Genomic DNA, 19,924 nt, shown 5'->3' on the forward strand with positions numbered 1-19,924 from the left:
ATCTTGTATACTAGATAATGGATGTTTGTCCTGTTTGCAAATGGACTAGAGTCTGCATGTGGATTTATATATGTGTAAGCTAAATCTTTTTACTAATATTTTAAGCTCAATTTTTCCAGCAAAATTTAGAGAATACCTCAGTGTTTATGTATCGTAGAGATCAAATTCTTCCTCCAGTATCCAGGAGAAATTCTACTATGCACTTCCATATAATTAGTAATTATGAATGTTTCCATGTGTCATGGACTATACTAAGTATTTTATATATACTGACAATTCTTAAAACTTCATGGAAAATATGTTGTTATCTCTACGATGTAGGTGAGGAAAGTGTATTAGTGGATTGCTTTTCTGTTTCTGAATCTTTTAATTATTAGTCTGTACTTTTTTCCCCTCTTAAATTGGTAGTGCACTTTATTTCAATATGGACTGTTTATTTTGTTTCACAGGGATCGAAAATTGTGCAATTTGGGACTGAAAGGCTACTATATCAGAGGCAGTAGCAACAACGCAGGTAACATACTATAAAACTATATAGCCCCCCCCCCTTTTTTTTTACTAAAATTAAACCATGATATTGTAGTTGTAATTTGTCATTGTGTTAGTTTGCTAAGATAAAATTCAATTAATGAGAATTAATTCTATAATTATAGACAGTCCTTTTAGATACACATGTGTAAAACATGGCTCTAGAACCAGATGGAAACCTTTTAGAGCTTTCAATGTTACAAACAGCCCACTGCAGCTTGTGTGCCATAGGTTTGCCACCACTGCTCTAGAATCTCTGTCAAAGCAGATGTTTTATTTTCCTGAAGCTGTTCCTATATGGACTTAGTATATTCTCTTGCCCTGGGAAGTGTTTCTTCCTGAATTGTTGACATTAGATAAGAGCAGCCTGAAGTTTGAAACTGAAACAGAACATGTCATTTCTTCATCAGAATTTTATTGTATAGGTAAGTGATTCAGGATACATATCAAGTAAATATTCATGAGTTGGCAAAGAGGCTGCCATGTCATCTTGGCTAACTTTCCCTAATAACAAATAGAACACAGTCTGTACATTAAGCGTTACTTCAGTCTCTTTCAGACTTCCTTAGTCCATTTGTCCTTCTGCATAGACCTTTTTAAGATCCTAGACAGAGATAAAACTGCACCATGCAGTTAGAGACCACAGTGAGCCCAACTACAGTCTTTCATAGTTACCTTTGAAAATTCTATAACTTTCACAATGATGGATCAAGTTACTGGCTTTTTTTATAATTAATTTTATTGGTACATTTAAGGTATACAATATAACGACATTCATCATTGGAAATTTGCACTTTTATATAATCCATCTTAGTTCTTATTTTTCCCCCATTCCCCTGCCCTTCCTTCAATCCTTCCACCCCTCCCTATCTACAAAGACTTTGTTTCCATTTTTTCTTTTTCTCATATTAATTTTATTCCCTTCCTTCTTTTACCCTGCTCCTCCCACTTCCCGTTTCCCTTTGCCCCTTTTCTTCCTATTTCACATTATCTATTATACCTTTTAGTCCTTATTTATACTTAAATTTATCACACTAGAGAAACTATTCAGTATTTACACGTGTGTCGTATTTAATTCACTTAAGAGTATTGCCTCAGTGTGCATCCATTTCACTATAAATGTCTCCAGTTTCTCATTCTTTATGGCTTGAGTATTACTCCATTTTATTAAAAAAAACACATTTTCTTTATCCAGTCTCCAGTTGATGGGCATTTGGGCTGTTTCCAAGTTTTACCTATTACAAACTGCTGCTATAAACATGGGTGCACATATATCACTGTGGTATGATTCTTTTAATTCTTTGGAGAAGATACCCAGCAGGGGAATAGCTGGGTCAAATGGGACTTCCAATCCTAGTTCTTTGAGGTGTCTCCATACCACAGTGGTTTCCACAGTGGTTGTACCAGTCTACTCTCTCACCAGCAGTGGAGCAGTGTTCCTCTTTCCCCACAGCCCTGCCAACATTTGTTATTGGTTGATTTCATGATAGCAGCCATTCTTTCTGGGGGGAGGTGGAATCTCAGCGTTATTTTCATTTGCATCTCTGGAATGACCAGTGATGTTGAACATTTTTTCATGTATTTATTTGCCATTTCTACTTCTTTGTGTGAGAAATGTCTGTTCATTTCAGATGCCCATTTTTGGATTGGGTCTTTAAATTTGGGAGGTCTGATCTTTTTAAGTTCTTTATAGATTCGAGATAGTAGGCCTTTGTCTGAGGAACAGCAGGTGAAGATTTTTTCCCACATTGTTAGTTGTCTCTTCACACTGTTGGTGGTTCCTCTTGCTGTGGAGAAGCTTTTTAATAAGAAGAGATCCCTCTTGTGGATTGTTTGTGCTAGTTCATGGGCAACTGAGGTTTTGTTCATAAAATCTTTTCCTACATCAACGTCTTCAAGAGTTCTACCTAACCTCTCTTCCAGCCGGTTTAGTATTTCTGTTTTAATATTTAGATCTTTAATCCATTTTGATTTTACTTTAGTGCATGGTGAGAGATATAGGTCTAGTTTTAATCTTTGGCAAGTTGAAACCCAGATTTTCCAGCACCATTTTTTTTTTTTCCTTTGCTACTGGGGATCGAACTTGTGTCCTTGTGCTTACAAGGCAAGCAGCGGAACCACTGAGCTAAATCCCAGGCCCTACAGGACCATTTATTAAACAGGCTGTCTTTCCTCCAGTGAGGGTGTTTGGCTTCTTTATCGAAGATGAGATGGCTGAATGTGTCTGGTGTTGTTTCTGAATCTTCTAATCTGTTCCACTGGTCCTCTGGTCTGTTTCTTTCCCAGTACCATGCTGGTTTTATCATAATGGCTTTGTAGTATAGTTTCAAGTTGGGGATTGTGATACATCCTACCTTGTTTTTATTGCCTAGTATTGCTTTTGCTATTCTAAGTCTCTTCTTGTTCCAAATGAATTTTTGGATTGTTTTCTCGAGGTCTGTGAAGTATGCTGCTGGGATTTCAATTGGGACTGCAGTGAATTTATGTAACAGTTTTTGAAGTATGGCCATTTTCACTATGTTGATTCTTCCTACCCAGGAGCAAGGGATGTCTTTCCATTTTCTGGTATCATCTTCAATCTCTTTTTTCAGAATGTTACAGTTTTCAGAGAAGAGGTCTTTGATTTCTTTTGTTAGGTTGATTCCTAGATATTTCAAATTTTTGGATGGTATTGTGAAAGGAATTGATTGCCCCATTTCTCTCTCAGTGAGTCTGTTTTTTGTGTACAGAAAAGCTATTGATTTTTGCATGTTGATCTTGTATCCAGCTACTTTACTGAATTTGGTTATTAAGTCTAGAAGAATTTTGGAAGAGTTCTTGGGGTCTTCTATATAGAGTATCATGTCATCTGCATACAATGACAATTTGACTTCTTCATTTCCTATCTTTATTCCTTTTATTTCTTTCTCTTGTCTAATTGCTATGGCTAATGTTTCCAAGACTATATTGAACAGGAGTGTTGATAGTGGACATCCTTGTCTTATTCCTGATTTTAGTGTGAAAGATATCAGTTTTTGACATTTAGTATGCTATTGGCTGTTGGTTTTTCATAGATGGCTTTGATCAGATTGAGGTAGAGACCATCTATTCCAATTTTTTGTAGGGTTTTTATCATAAATGTTTGTTGGATTTTGTCAAATGCTTTTTCTGCATCTATTGAGATGATCATATGGTTTTTGTCCTTGGCTCTATTAATACAGTGCATTACATTGATTGATTTGCATATATTGAACCATCCCTGCATCCCTGGGATGAATCCCACTTGGGCAGGTTGTATGATCTTCTTGATGATCTTCATGCTTTTTGCCAGTATCTTATTAAGGACTTTTGCATCTATGTTCATTAGTGAGATTGGCCTATAGTTCTCCTTTTCAGTTGGGTCTTTCTCTGCTTTGGGGATCAAGGTGATGCTTGCTTCCAGGAATGAATTTGGGAGTATTGCTTCCCTTTCAATTTCTTTGAAGAGTTTAAACAGTAGTGGCTGCAGTTCCTCTCTAAATGTCTTACAGAATTCAGTAGTGAAGCCATCAGGACCTTAGCTTTTCTTAGTTGGTAAGTTGTTGATTTGGGTGGGTTTTTTTTGGTACTGGGGATCAAACTTGAGACTTTGCACTTGCGAGGCAGGCACCGGAAGCACTGAGCTAAATCCCTGGCCCTCTTTCCTTTTTTTGATAAGGTTGGCTAAGGGTTTGTCAATTTTGTTTATTCTTTCGAAGAACCAATTCTTGGCTTCATTGACTTTTTTGTATTGTTCTCTTAGTCTCCATTGCATTGATTTCTGCCCTGATCTTTATAATGTTCTCCATTGTATGAGCTTTAGGTTTGTCCTGCTCTTCTTTTTCTAGAAGCTTGATGTTCAGCATCAGGTTGTGTAATTGAGCTTGCTCTATTTTCCTAATGTGAGTATCCACTGCTTTGAATTTCCCTTAAGACTGCTTTCATTGTGTCCCATAGATTCCAATATGGTTTTTTTGGTACCAGGGATCGAACTCCGGACCTTGTGCTTGTGAGGCAGGGACCAGAACCATTGAGCTAAATCCTTGGCCCCACCCACATGTTGTATTGTCATTATTATTTAATTGAAGGAACTGTCTGATTTCTTCTTTAATTTCTTCTGTGACCCATTGGTTATTCAGAAGTGTGTTGTGTAGTTTCCATGTGTTTATGAAATTTTTGCGGTTTCTTTTGCTATTGATCTCCAAATTCATTGCACTATGGTCTGATAATATACAGGGGTAACTTCAGTTCCTTTGCACTTACTTAAACATGTTCTATGAGCGAGTACATGGTCTATTTTAGAGAATGACCCATGTGCATCTGAAAAGAATGTGTATTCTGATTTTGTTGGGTGGAACAGTCTATAAACATGTTAAGTTCCTTGGTTCAAGGGTTTGATTGAGTTCTAGTATTTCATTGTTTATTTTTTGTCTAGTTGATCTATCTGTTTTTGACAGTGGGGTATTGAGGTCCCCCACTACTATTTTATTAGTGCTTATATGGTTTTTCATGTCCGTTAGTATTTTTTTATATAGTTGGGTGCCCTAGTGTTTGGTGCATATATATTTATGATTGTCATCTCTTCCTCTTGGATTGTTCTCTTTACAAGCATGTAGTGTCCTTCTTTGTCTCTGTTAATCAGTGTGGGTTTGAAATCCACTTGGTCTGCAAAGGCGGATAGCCACTCCTCCTTTTTTGGGGGGTTCCTGTCTCATAGAGCATTGTTTTTCTACCCTTTAACTTTCAGTCTATGAGTTTCTTTTTGAATTAAGAGTATTTCTTGTATGCAGCATATTGTTGAATTTTGCTTTTTGACCCATTCTGCCAGTCAATTTCTTTTGATTGGTGAGCTGAGAACATGAACATTGATGATTATAACTGATATGTATTGACTTATCCATGTCACGACTTTTTCTTTTTGTTGTATTCTCCCCATTTGTGTTTAATTTCTTGTCATGCCCAATGGGTTCATTCTTCCGGACTTCTGGGGTTATGATCCTCATTGTCTTTTCCTGGGATATTGTCTAAAATTTTTTGGAGTGCTGGTTTGGTATTCATGAAGTTCCTAAGGTGCTCTTTGTCATGAAAGTATCTCATTTCTCCATCAATTTTGAAAGATAGTTTTGCAGGGTACATCAATTTTGGTTGGAGGTCGTTTTCCTTTAGGGCTTGAAATACGTCATGCCACACTCTTCTTGCCTTGTGGGTTTGTGTTGAGAAGTCTTCTGTGATTCTGATGGGCTTCCCTTTGTATGTGATTTGTTTCTTTTCTCTAACTGCTTGTAGAATTTTGTTCTTCTGTTGGGTTTCTAAAATCCTAACTATTATATGTCTATGTATAGATTTTTTTTTATCATGGCCAGTGGAGTCCTATATGCCTCACTTATCTTTATGTCAAGTTCTTTTCCCCTAGTTGGGAAGTTTTCTGCCATTACTTCTGTGAACATTTTTTTATGTTGTCTGCACTCTCTCTTGTTTCTCCACTGACTCCAATCAGTCTGTTGTTCTTCTTTGCATTGTCTAGCAGTTGCTGGATTGATTTATCGTGGTCCCTTACTATATTTAAGAAATTTTTCTTTTTCTGGTCACTAATTGCAATCCTGTCTTCTATATCTGAAATTCTATTTTTGCATTGGCTCATTCTGTTGCATAAACTTTCAGTGGAATTTTTAATTTCCTGCAAATATGTTTGCATCTGTTTTATGGATTCCATTGTTTTCCTATGTTGGGATTCTATCATGTTCCTCAGCTCCTCTTTTTTCATCTGTGTCTACTCTGGATTTATTAATCATGTCTTGTACTATGGACACAATCTCTGCTGTTATCTGAGAAATTATTTCTGATATCACTTTTTCCAGATCCTCTTTTGTTATAGTTCACGGAGTCTAGGTGGTTGAGTATCAGATTATTCCATCTCTTTCCCTTAGGTGATCTGTAAATCTGGTTTTGAGACTTATTTACATGTCTTCTCATTTCAACAGATCCAGCCTGCCGTGTCTTTGTTGAGGCAACTTTTTGTTCACCCAGTGGTCTTGAATTCTCAGCAAGCCACCGAACACCCTTTACTCTGCTGCTCACCAGTATACCAATTCCTAGGTTCAGAGTGGTGGCCTTCTGGATCCCTGAGCTGACCTGTTGTCCGGGCGGGCTTCTGGCTGGGCCTTGTGCACACTGGGGATGATATCTAGCTGTGCGTCTCGCAAGGGCCCCTATGTAGCTGTTGTCTGGGAAGGCCTTTGGTTGGGGGCTGTGCACCCCAGCTCCTGTTGACTGCACAGGCTTTGGCTAGGTTTGCCACATATATTTCAGTGGTATCGGGCAAGCCTCTGGGTATTGCTTGTGTGCCTGTACAGCTCTTCTCCAGGTGGGTTCTGTATCTTCTGTGGCTGATATAATGGCAGGCCTCTAGCCGAAGCCCTTGTGCCTGTTCAGCTCCTTTCTGGGTGGGTCCCCAGCCTGGGCGGGTGTGCAGGAGCATCTGAGTTTGGGGCAGACCACCGACTGGGATCCACCTGCAATCATGCCAGTCTGGGCCACACACCTGCTCCCCGGGATCCTCACACACCTAGGGCTGGAATGGCGGGCCTCCCAAGTTACTGTTTCTTGAGTCACATACTCAGTGAGATGCTTGGTTTGGGTTGCAGTGCTATGCTCTGTAAATAGCGCTTCTATGAACAATGGAGTCCTACTGAATATATGAAGATACACACACCTGTAGAGGACCATAAAACTTAACTGATTAATTTTCCCCATTTTACTTTCTCCTAACTTATAAAAGGAGAATGAATGCAATAATGAGTGGAATTGCTTTCACTATTTTTTTGTTGGATGTCTTTTTACCTCTTTTAGGGCCCTATTTTAGTAAAACAGCACACATGCAATTTCTCTTATCAATCTCCATTTTGGCCATGCAGGATTCGCTATTCTATTGCCTGAGCTCAAGCTGGAGTACAGCTCACCACTAATTTGGTATGCTAATATAGAAAATGATTTTTGTTTTTAAACAATTAATAGAGCATTGAATAGCATTTTTCCAAATTACTGATATAATCTATTAGTGTCTTAGTCATTTTCCTTGTCACTGAAACAAAATTCCCAATACCCACAGTTTAAAGGAGGAGAGATTTATTTGGGCTCATAGTTTCAGAAGTTTTACTCCATGGTTGGCAGGCTTAAATCCAGAAATGGCATGTTGGAAAGGCCTGCTGTGGAGGAAAGCTGTTGTCATCCTGGTAGTCAGAAGGCAGAGAAAAGAAAGGAGCTGCAAGAGAGATAATCTTTTAGATCTCGCCCTCAGTGTCCTGCCTCTTTCAACTCAACCTACCTCTAAACAGCAAGTCAGCAATAGTTCCCCATAATCCACCTTCCAAAAGCCCTACCTTTAAGCACATGAAGCTTTTGGGGAACATCTAAATATAAATTATAACATTTCACCCTGGCCCCCAAAAGAATCATGTACATCTCTATGCAGAATACATCAAAGTCATAATAGTTTCAGCATTACTGAAAAGTTCAAGTGTTAAGTCTCTGAGACTCAAGGCAGGCATTTAGCTATGAGTCCCTGTAAAAAATCAAAAATAAATTTAAATACTTCCAGTATACAATGGCACAGGGTAACCATTCCCATTCCAAAAGGGAGAAATAGGATAAAAAGAAATGGCACCAAAGTAAGACCAAAACCCTTCATGGAAAACAGTAAATCCTGTAGGTCTGTGCCAATGACCTAGGGCAAGATGTAGGATTTGAGCTCCAAAGGGCTTGAACAGCCCCACTCTATGGGATTGCCAGTTGCAGCCTGCATGGCTTATATTTTGAGGTGACTCCACTCATAGCAACTTTCTGTTTTCATCAGCAGACCTTCTGCATTCCTGGAATCTTCAGTTAACTTGTGTCCCCATTGCACTTTTTAGCTTTATTTTCATACCTTCACATTCTCCTCTCTCAGTGGCACATTGCCTCTGAGGCTTTCTGAAATTTGGGTGGAAGCCTCCATGACCCTGTAACTCTTGCATCTGCATGCCTGTAAAACCAGTACAATTTGGATGACACCCGCTGAGCACACCTTGGATCTGGCCCCTTTGGATCATGGCTATAGAGACCTCTAACTGCCTGGATAGCTGAATTCAGGGAACCCAGTCCCTAGGCCACCCTTCTGGAGCAAGTGGCCTAAGAACTCTCTTCTCAAATGAATGCTTTACAGTTTTCACCCTTGAGCCTGGAAGGTTAGTGTCTTGCTGATGCCTGAGATACACGTCAAGGCATCTTTCCTATTGTCTTCATGCACAGTACTTGCCTTTTTAGTGCTAATCCTTTCAGTATCCATGTTGTCCTTTGACCTAGCTTTGTAGGAGCTTTCTTTCTGATGAAACTGCAAACTTTTCAAGTTATTCAGCTCTGCCATTTGCTCCTGATACTATAAATCTGACTGACAGCAACCACCAGGTACTCATGCTACAACCTGGAACACTGGGCTGCTTTGACATTTCCTCCACCAGATTAATTAGTCTGCTCCTCTTAGTCTCCTGCAGAGTCTCAGAACATGGGCAAAATATAGACAGATTTTCTGCCAGAAACACATACGCTCCAGTTCACTTGCCAATGGAGTCCTTTTTCCCAGGCCAGGCTCTTTATTGTTCACCTTTCTATGAGAATTCTGGTCTCCTGAAATCCTACCAATATCACAAGTCAACCATCACTCAACATTCTAGGATTTCCGTATCTCCTTCTTCAGACTTTTCCAGACTTCTGCAGCCAAGTTCCAAAGGCTTCTAAATCACATGGTCATGTACAGTCACAACAACCCCACTTATGGTACCAAAATCTTAGTCATTTTCTTGTCACTGGGACACACTATCCAACACCCACAGCTTGAAGGAAGAGAGGTTTATTTGGGCTCACAGTTTTCAGGGGTGTCAGTCCATAGTTGACTGGCTCTAAGGCAGAAAGGGCATTGTGGAAGGGCCTGAATAGAGGATAGCTGTTCATTCTACCCATGGCAATGAGGAAGTAAAGGAAAACAAGATGAGCCAGGGAGAGAGATATATACAATTCTAAGTTACTCCTCCAGTGACCTGTGTCTTCCAATCTGTCTTCATCTCCTAATGGAACATTCAGCTATAAACTCACTAGTAGATGAACACACTAATTATTATAGCACCCCCATGTTCCAGTCACCTTCCAAAAGTCCATCTTTGAATACATGAGTCTTAGGGGAGGGTGCATTCTATACCTAAACCATAACAGATATCCGTAGTCATATTAGGGTAAAGTAAAACTTGTTGTTTTATAATGAATGCTTTTTCTATGAGATCTAGAATTAGACAGCTTAAAAGAATTCTGGTTCTGTGGATTTTAGACTTTAAATAGGCCTTTAATAAAATCCACTCTTTCACAGAATCCCAAGACCCAAATCCCAGTTGAATTGAAGTCTCTGTAAGTGGCCTGAAGACATGCTTCTTACCTTTCAGGTTAACAGCCTTAAAATATCTCCACAAATCATGATTTTAAATTCACTAGTCTTGTTCAGCAATTTTGCAGATCAAGATGTGAAGGTGTATGTATTTTTCCAAAAGTTATACTATCCTCCTCTTATTTCCATCCTTAGTACTTTACACATTGCCTGCACAAACCTTGATAAGTGCAAATCAAATGGGCAGCTAGATTTATAGCAGCAGGCAGAGGCAGGAGAGAGGTAGAGCACTCTGTCTTCTTGGATCTTCACTGACTGTTTTTGATACTAGTTCATATTACCATCAATTATTTTTATTTTCCTAAAAAATTGAAACATTTGCATGACTCTGGGCAAGTCATGTAGTTACTGTGGATCTCAGATTCTTATTTCAAATGAGGGTAAGAAAACCTGCCTCTAAAATTTTTCTAGAACTAAGCCAACAAATGCTCCCTTTAGGTGACCAAGCTACAGAAGAAGAGGAAGATGACTATTCCCATTGCACTGCAGAGTCTTTTGAAAACAAAGGCATAGACCTCGATGAAAGTGAACTTGATTCTGAGGCTGAACTCATGAGAAGTATGGGATTGCCACTTCAGTTTGGTAGGGTATCTGAACATAACAATTTTGAGGCAAGTATTAATATGCTTTTATTATTTCTGTTTCTTGATTTTCTTCATAAAATATTATAAGGAATTAATTTCTTATCCCAAATCAAAATCATTCATGATTAGAACACTATATCTCTTTGTAAATGTACATATTGATAAGTTAACCAAAAATTGCAGGTTGTGATATGTTCCTTATGTAACTTTTCCACCTCTCGGAACTTAGTAAAAATCACTTATTCACACAATAAAAAGCCCAGGGTCAGAGTTTGAAAGTATTTTGTTTGACTTAAGGTCAAAATAGATTGGATTCTGGTTTTTATAGATGATGAAGTGTATTTTATATTCAAGTTATTATTTATCTAATGTAGGTATCTATGAATGCTAGAAATAAAGTTAAAGTGAAAAAGAAAAAGACAAAACATCAAAAGAAGTACTTAGATGAAATAATGCAAGAATCTTGGCGAAAAGAATATGAAGAAGATGACCTTTTGCTTTCAGATGATCCATCTTCAGTTGAACAGTATGAGAATATCAGAACATGTGAACTTCAAAGCAAAAAGGACATTAAGGCAGAAAATCTTCTTGTTGAAAATACACTATCTCCAAATCTAGAAATTACAGAGATATGGGAAAAGTATTGGAATAAATATGGAGAAGGACTATTATGGCAAAGCTGGCAGGAAAAACATCCAGATCAAACACTATCTTCTGAACCTTGGAACTTTCCTGATACAAAGGAAGAGTGGGAGCAACATTATAGCCAACTTTATTGGTATTATTTGAAACAATTCCAGTATTGGGAAGCTCAGGGATGGACTTTTGATGCCTCACAAAGCTGTGATACAGATACTTGTACAGCTAAAACAGAAGTTGACAATAAGAAAAATGAAAGTAGTGCAAAAATTGACTTAACATCTTTTCCATCTTTACCTGATACAGTTGATAAAGAAAGCTCTGGTTCAAGTGATCATAATGAAATACTTGATGGAATTAATAATATAACTCTGAGTTCAGAGGAAGTAGAACAAAGCCAATTAGATTCTGTAAGTTGTAATGGGCAGCTAAGTGAAGTTTACAGTGGGAAAGTGTGCCCTGCTTCTGGCCAAAATGAACCATGTAATGGAAGAACCAAGGCAAGCAACTTATCTGGAAATAGAAGTACAGACGAACCAGCTCAAGGTAAGGTTAGCCAGTTTGCTAAGTAATGGTTAGCAGAATAAATCTACTTCACTAAATATTTACCACTAACCCTTCATGGTGGAGTTAAATACCAGTTATATTTCATATTATAATAATGAAAGGATTTAATTATTTTATTAATCTTATTTTTATAAGTGGTTTATTACCTATTTATTAATAACAATACTTGAATAAGATCCTCAAAAGTATTATTCTTTAGTCTTGTACCTTAGTGGCCAGAGAAGGAAAATTTTGCAAACCTCTTGAGAAATCTAACTTAGAGTAAGCTTGGAACTTTTCCAGTTTTCCAGAGCAGATGAATTAGACAGGTTAACAGCATAAATTTGACATTAGGCAAACATGAGTGATGTGGAATTCATTCAGGACAAGTGAAATCTTGCTGTACAGAAAATATTAACAGGGTATGATATTTATAACTGGACAGATTGATTTCAGGATTCTCATCAGTAAAATACCCAGGATATAGACTTGGTGGACTCCTAAATAAATTTTTTTTAAAGTATTGTACAAAAAAAAGGTATTGTACAAACTGATGCTACTGTTAGAACTAAAGTAAGCTGATGAGAAGGTGTTAGTATGTTAAAAATTCAGGTGGGATGAGAATGCTCTTGCCAAGAAGGTTCCCTTAACTGACAGTATCAGGGAAATGTGAGAAGAGGGCATTTTTATGACTTGATTTCCTAAAATCTTGGCATCCTTGATGTTTGGTGCTAGAAAAATAGTAGAATGACTTTCTTCTCAGCCTTGTTATGAAACAAAAGGTTATTTTCTTCCTTTTTATCTGAGTTTGTATTAGTCTTCTGATACTCTTCTATACATTTTTGATATATTTCTGTGCTTATTTTGGCCATTAAATTTGCAGTGTACATATTGGACAGTGTGTTTGCCCCTGTTTCACTCCCTTTGTTTCTATGCCCTCATTTTCCTAATCTCCTTTTTCCAACCACAGTAACCCTTTTGACAGTCTAATCTGTTGCCAGTGTCTTAGTTAAGCGACCATTTCAGTGAGTCACTCCAGCGTGCCTGCTCTGTGGATCAGTTTGAGGATTTTAGGTTTTGATTTGTTTTAGCTTCTCCGTTAAGATCCAAATGTAAAGTGTATTTTGCATTTTATGTAAATGTGGTATCTACCCTTGGTAGTTGATAGTCTCCTGAGTCATCCTCTGTGAGAGCTTACTGTTGTCCACCCAACAAGCACCTTTCTCCCCTCCAGTCTCACCTTCCCACTCTTCATTCTGAAAAAATACAGGACAGAGACAGACATGCACCCCAGTTGGAGCTACCACAGTTAAAAGTATTTTTTTAAGGTAGCATTTATCTTGGTCACTTCCACTATTAAGACTATATTAAAGCACATATTTTTGCTTTGTAATGAAGCTGTTTTTAATCAGTGTGGTCAGGCTGTCTCTAATCAGTCATTTATTAAAATTCTTGAGAATACAACTGCTAACAGCTATTACAAACGTAACTTTGTAGCCTAATTTGTGTAGATCTGGATAGTTAAGAAGTAGTTTTAGTTTGCTTTTTAAAGCATTCTAAGGAATGCATCGTTAGACTTCATTCTGAGGAATGCATTATTAGACTTCATTGCTGTCCAAGCATTGGAGTGTACTTAAGCTAAAACAGTTAAGACTTTCTAGACGATAAAATCTTCTGAGACCACCGTTGCATATGCAAATATGTCACTCATCATTGACCAAAACATCATTGCCTCATGACTATGTAGTGAGAGGGTAGAAACTTTTAGACACTATAAAGACATATCCACATTTTTTTTTTCTCAAACTCTGCATGTAGAAACACAAGTAGATGTAGCCTGGCATTTTGCTTGATGCACACAGTTCATTGCAGGAAAGGCACTGAAATATTTTGACTGTCTTTGTAAGTGGCAGAAAAGTTGCCACAGTAAGGGAAAGTCCATCGCAATATCTATGCCTTTTTAGAGTCACAGGAGTCTTCAGGAGCAAACACAAGCAAAGGTAAACTGAACACCAACCAGACTGATGGAGATGAGAGTGAAGAAGATCCACCTGAGCATAAGCCCAGCAAGCTCAAGAGGAGGTAAGTTGTGTGATACTTCTGTCTTAGAAATGTGTTAGCTTATGCATTTGTGTCCTTAAGTGAGTGCTAATTAAATGCTTGTTTTAGGTACAACTCTGCTAATCCTGTAAGAAGTGGCAAGATCTACTTACTAGTAAGACCCTGAGCTTTTGGACCCATTGTCACATCCTAAATTCATTTCTAAATTTCTTGTAAAATGGGATTGATGCCTGTTTTTGTATGAGATCACTGGGTAGACTGGAGCTAGCATGCAGTATGTCTGACCCTTAGTAGCTATCAGTGGATTATAACACTTAGCTAGTAATTATATATTCCCCCCCTAGAGTTCTAATTTTTACTCAAAACTTTGGGTATATATTATCACATATTTTTTATTACTGAACTAGCTGTCAAGCTGAGGCTCTCATTGACTATGCTAGGAATACTGAGACAAAGATAAGTACCTTGTTCAGCTATACTATATAACAATGGCTGACATAAAACTAAAGCAACACTTCTCCAGGCAGTATTCTATTTGCTACCTATACACATGAAAGTAATGTAAAGTAGAATGTACCCAAATGTAAGTGCTATAGAAAACAAAGAAAGGATGAATCATTACAAAATTCAAACCTCAGCCAGAAATCTTTTATTTCTCTCATAAGGTAAGAGGTTCTACATGAATTTTTTTGGTCCATACAGCTTCTAGAAAAATAGTACGCCAGCTTTATAGTTTAGTATAGAAAGCATGCCTCTGCTGTATTCCCTCTACATGATAGACATTGCTTATTGATTCTCTAATTAGTTCCTACAAGTTCCCACAGGCAGAAACCATATGTAAGTATTTAGTTCCTATGACCCAGTAGGTACTCCATAAAATATTCAGTGAGCTTAATTTAATTGGAAGGCCAACTTTGTAAACATTCTCTTCATTTTTATATATGTGGGACTATGGTCAAGGTACTAAGTTTCTAAAAGATACCCAGTAAGTGGATTCTTCTGGGTTAAATAATATCCTGTGTATCAATCCCAACCTTATTCTTCATAATGACATTGTTTTCTTTGAAAAAAATGTGTTTTAGTTAGATTGATACTTCTCATATTTCCTTTTTTTTAATGAAGAGCCTCTACAGAGATCACTCTAGGATATTGATTTCAGGCTGCACCTTTACCTGGTGTCTTTCCAAAGGAAAATGGGGCAATCTGTATATGTACCATGTTCAGGGCTAGAGATAATCACTTGACTTGAAGTAAAAATAAATACTGTAGGGGCCGGGGATTTAGTTCAGTGGTTTTGCCGCCTGCTGTGCAAGCACAAGGACCCGAGTTTGATCCCTGGTACCAAAAATAATAATAATAATAACAACAATAATAATACTGTATTCCAAACACTGCTAGGTACTTAAAGTCATTTGGAAAATCCTGTTAAAGTACTTTTTCTCCTGGCTCCCTAGACTTGTGAACTATTATTCCTTATTGATATTTGCCTGAACTGGCAGGCTTTGAAGGTAATGGCTTATCATTATTTACTGTTTAAAATTTATTTAGCCATGAACTGGACATCGATGAAAATTTGGATTCAGAACTCGATGACAATGGTTCCCTTCTAGGATTCAAGCATGCCTCAGGACAAAAGTAATTATTCATAAAAGTTTTTGTCTTTTAGAAATTTTAACCACTTGGGTATTCATATAGGTAATAAGTGATACTATATTTCATAGCATTTCAGTGTTACAAATCAGACACTGACTTCTCTTGTTAATAAGAATTGTAGTTGAGATATCACTATACATTTGATGTGTTCACTGTATTAATTCAATTGCACCTTATAACTATCTGCTGTTATTCCATTTCATAGATAAAGCAACTGCAGCTCACAAAGGTTTTTACTTTATCAAAATCACATCATTTACCCAAGGGTGGGTAAATGATTTACCCAAATCCAGCTTTTGTATCTTTGAAGCTTGATTTTCACCTAGTTATATCAACCCTGGTGTACATCTAAAGACCGTAGCAAACATGGCGTGAAAAGTTCATATCTGTAGTAAACTTTTTCCTTTATATTATCAAAGCAATAAAACTCAAAACAAATGAAAATTTTTCAAATCATTCCCATAGGTAGACAGTTTTTAGAGTTTGGCATACATCCTTCCAAATTTACTAGGGTATACATGCATTACTTCCCTTTTTAAAAACAGAAATGGGATCATACTATACTTTGCAATTTACTTTTCTCCTTCAACAGTATACCATGGATACCTTTCCTTGTTGGTACACACAACATTTCCCTTATCCTTTCAGAGGAGGCATTGTATTTAATTCACTATCCTAATTAACAACATCTAGGTTATTTCCTAAGATCTGAGCATTATGCCTTTGCAGCACTTCCAGGTTATTGCATACATCTCTCATTCTTTTTATTGCCAAGGAGTACCCCATTATGTGAATATATGAAAATTTGTCCAACCATTTACCTATTGAAGGATATTTGGAATGTTTCTAATATTTTGCTGTTACAAATAAAACTGCTGCATACATTGGTGTATAGACACCTAAGTTTCTTCTGGAGTTAAATGCCCAAGCATTAAATATAGAGAAATAATGCATTAAATATGAAAGAAATGTGAATGGATAGGTAATTATATAAGAACAACTGGCAATATCTCATACTCATCTCATATGACAGGAAGATTGACCTGGGCAAAGCATACTAAAAGTATACTTTTTGATTGATTGGATTTTTAGAGAAGGTCTCCCTGTGTAGCCCAGGCTGGCCTGGAACTTTCACTCCTCCTGCCCCAGCCTCACAGGTGCTGGGAATACAGGTGTGCACACCTCACCTGCCTGAAGGTATGCTATTTATGTCAGTTTATACCAGTGATCTAAACCATTGCTAGTCTTTCATATTTCTAAGTGTCAAGATTTCATATCTCAACACTTACCTATTTTATATGTTGGGAAATTTAAATAGATACCTGCACATTATGAAATCATCAGGAAGAGGGTATGGGGAATGTCTCACAATTGATGTATAAATTGACCCCAAATTCATTCAAAAGTACTGTATATGCTGATAATTATAATACTGTAAATAGTTTCTGAAGTTACCTCCTTTAAGTACTTCAAGGCATTTGTAGTTCATATAATTATTTAAGGCTAAAAATCATAAAGTTTAGTAATATACAAAGTTTTTTAATTCTTAGAAGAATTTATTACTATGTATACGTAATCTTATTTGAGAAAATTGTTTAGCTTTTGGTAGTATACCTTCAAACATATCTATTTTGTCATCTGGGATTTAACTTCACTATTGTCATATTTAGAGCATTCAATTTTACTTACAAGGATAAGATTACTTTTTAATATAAGTTTAATATGTTTCTAATATGGCTAGAAGGAGTTAAGTAAGTCTTGATATAGTTAAAGAATGCTTCATAGCAAATATATACATTGTAGGACTAGAAAAAAATCAGATGATTAGATTAGATATGCTTTCATAACTTTATTAACTGGGGTTTGTGTCTTGTGTAAGTTCACATTAATCTAGGTTAAGAATTTAATGACCACTCTCTTGAGAAAAGTTTTCCTAACAAGAGGATTATTTTTGTTTTTGTTTTTCTTTTCTTTTCTTTTTTTTTTTTTTTTGTTTCTTTATTGCAGTCCACAATATAATTTTTACTTCTGAACATTAGAAATGTTGTTATTACTAGCTTTGGTGTTTCATAAAGCATTTCAGTTTGCTTTAAAATCAACATAAAAAGTCAAACCATCAACTTCTCCAATTTGTACTCAAACATTTTCATAGTTAAAAAAATTGAAATGGTGGTTACTAATAGCAAAAAACTAGTGAAAATTGTTAGCTTTCCTCTCTTTTTACATTAGAAAACATTCTAGAATTTAAACTATGAATCACTTTTGATCTGGTCACAGATATGGTGGAATTCAACATTTCAGTCATCGCCAGATCAGGTGTCTAGAGAAGAATGTGAAACATAAGTCAAAATATCTGGACATGCGCAGACAAATAAAGATGAAAAACAAACACATCTTCTTCACTGAAGAATCAGAAAAAACAGTTTTTAAGAAGAGCAAAGCTCTGAGTAAAGTATGTATGAATTTTGTTTTATACTACGATAAAAGGATTATATTTTGTGAGCATGACTGTTTAAAATTGTTGTATTCAAATGGGAAGCTTAAGGTACCTAAAATTCTTTTCCACTTGCTTCCTGAAAGGGTATATATTGTGTAAACTAGATCTTAAAAAACAATGAGGCAATTTGAAAAGGGGGTGTTTGAAAGCGATAGAGTAGTGATGTCTAGGAAGCTGAGTAAGTCAAATTGCCTTACCTGTGTAGTAACAAGCAAGCGTGAAGAGAATTTCTCATCTGTTTCAGGCTAAGTAGTATCCTGATAATCCAAATTCTGATGCATCTTTTACTGTAAACCTTAATTGTGAGCCTATCCATTGGTAATAGATCATACTTTGAAATAACAGTCTCATCCCAATAGCATGAAATATAAGGCTAGTTTATTGATTCACATCGTAATCTGAAATATTCATATCCCCTATCTTTGCTATACCTGCCATCCAAGTACTTGAGAAACAAAAGTAATCACAACATTGCTTGGTTTGATGAGTTAGCCTTCTATCTTGTAGAAAAGGAAAGGGATCAAGAGATGGCTGGCGAGGGAAGGGATCTAAGGGAAGGTGGTGAAAAAAGGAATTATGTACATGCACCAACTCCTCACAAGGCATGTAGGCATTATGTACTACAAACATGGCCTAACAAATTTAAAGTAAATGTTTAAAACTTTTTATTTTTAAGAAAGCGCCTTTTAATGAGTAGAACCTTGTTATCAGTCATATCACCAACACTCTACAGGCAAGAAAACTAACCTCAGAATCTGAGATGACTGTTTAACCCTCAGGATACATTATCCTCCTTGACTTCAGCATAAACTTGCTGAAAGTTATAGCTGCTTTTGTTTTTTATTATATTTCAGGTTGCCCACTTGCAGGTTATATTTTAATGAACTTTTAGCAGCCCTAGTTATATCTGACTTTCTAGTTCATTCCTGTAGAACTATTCTTGATGTTTTGGATACAGTAGTCCCCATACATTCATCTCTCGGTGAGAGCAGAAGCATAGCTGCTAAGGAGAATGAGAAATTTGGTTATTGTGTCCTTAGAGGTCTGATTAGGTATAAGAACCTCAGAAAAGCATGAAACATGAGTCAGTTCCCTCAGTAAATCTGAGTTTCCCTCAGAGCACCTTTCTAGGTCAGTGACGATGAACCTGTGGCATGTGTTATTTTCTTTTAAGATAAAAGATGTTAGTGTATGAGTTATTTTTTCTAAACTAAAACCTCAGGATCCATGTTTAATTTCAGCATTGGCGCATTGCGATAAATAAGTGGATTTTGGGTTGAAGTTTGGGCACTTATCTCTAAAAGGTTCACCATCACTGTTCTAGGTTGTTACCATCATGTATCTACCTCTCTTGTTCTAATTTACTTACTCTTTAGAAGGTCATGAAGACCTGGTATGAAGAATGTACTTGTTACAGAAGACTCAAGGAAGTCTTATCATCTGACCTTGGGCCTTGTTGACACTTCAGCCAATAAACTCACCGACTTTTTGGGACTCATCTTAGGCTCTGCTGTTTCATTAAAAGGCAGTATTCATTCTTTCCAAGATAGCACTGCTTTTACTTTTAAAGACAAACTGGCACTAAGTCTTTTAGGGTTCATCCTTGATACCATGTAACATTTAACATAGACCATTGTAGAAAGCTTATGTAAATTGAAAAACTGAAATTAATGACTTAACAATAAATAGATATCGTTAATCAATGATAGTAGATGTCGTTTGTAATGATAATATCACAGAACAGTTATATTGTTAGGAGCCTTTATGGAAAGCTACTAAGACAGGCTTTACCTCTTAAAGTTAATTTATAGCCGGAAGTGTTTAATCTGACATTTTGAAAAATTCTTTAATAAGGTCATAGGATGCCCAGATAAATTCCAATTAGCCCAGAATTACTTATTAGCTTGTGTGATGCAGTATGCTTCTCAGAACTAGTAATTTTGAAAGCTT

The 19,924-nt window shown here is 36.7% G+C and overlaps 1 protein-coding gene across 10 annotated transcripts in view; it reads left to right on the top strand.

Annotated features, from left to right (window-relative positions):
• Tgs1 (trimethylguanosine synthase 1) overlaps positions 1-19,924 on the top strand; it is a 50,204-nt gene that overhangs the window by 5,961 nt on the left and 24,319 nt on the right. For all 10 annotated transcript variants that reach the window (XR_015442667.1, XR_015442668.1, XR_015442669.1 and 7 more), the window contains exons 2-7: positions 450-514; positions 10,433-10,605; positions 10,953-11,763; positions 13,728-13,845; positions 15,373-15,459; positions 17,755-17,929. Coding sequence is in view for 6 of the 10 variants with exons in the window: in XM_087190303.1 (XP_087046429.1) it covers positions 450-514; positions 10,433-10,605; positions 10,953-11,763; positions 13,728-13,845; positions 15,373-15,459; positions 17,755-17,929 (1,429 nt within the window). In the remaining 4 variants the exon portion in view is untranslated. The remainder of the gene's footprint in view (positions 1-449; positions 515-10,432; positions 10,606-10,952; positions 11,764-13,727; positions 13,846-15,372; positions 15,460-17,754; positions 17,930-19,924) is intronic.

The sequence above is a fragment of the Heterocephalus glaber genome, unplaced genomic scaffold, assembly GCF_053883595.1.
Source record: "Heterocephalus glaber isolate CG9 unplaced genomic scaffold, H.glaber_assembly_v1.0 deba00001553, whole genome shotgun sequence".
In the NCBI taxonomy this organism is placed as follows: Eukaryota; Metazoa; Chordata; class Mammalia; order Rodentia; family Bathyergidae; genus Heterocephalus; species Heterocephalus glaber.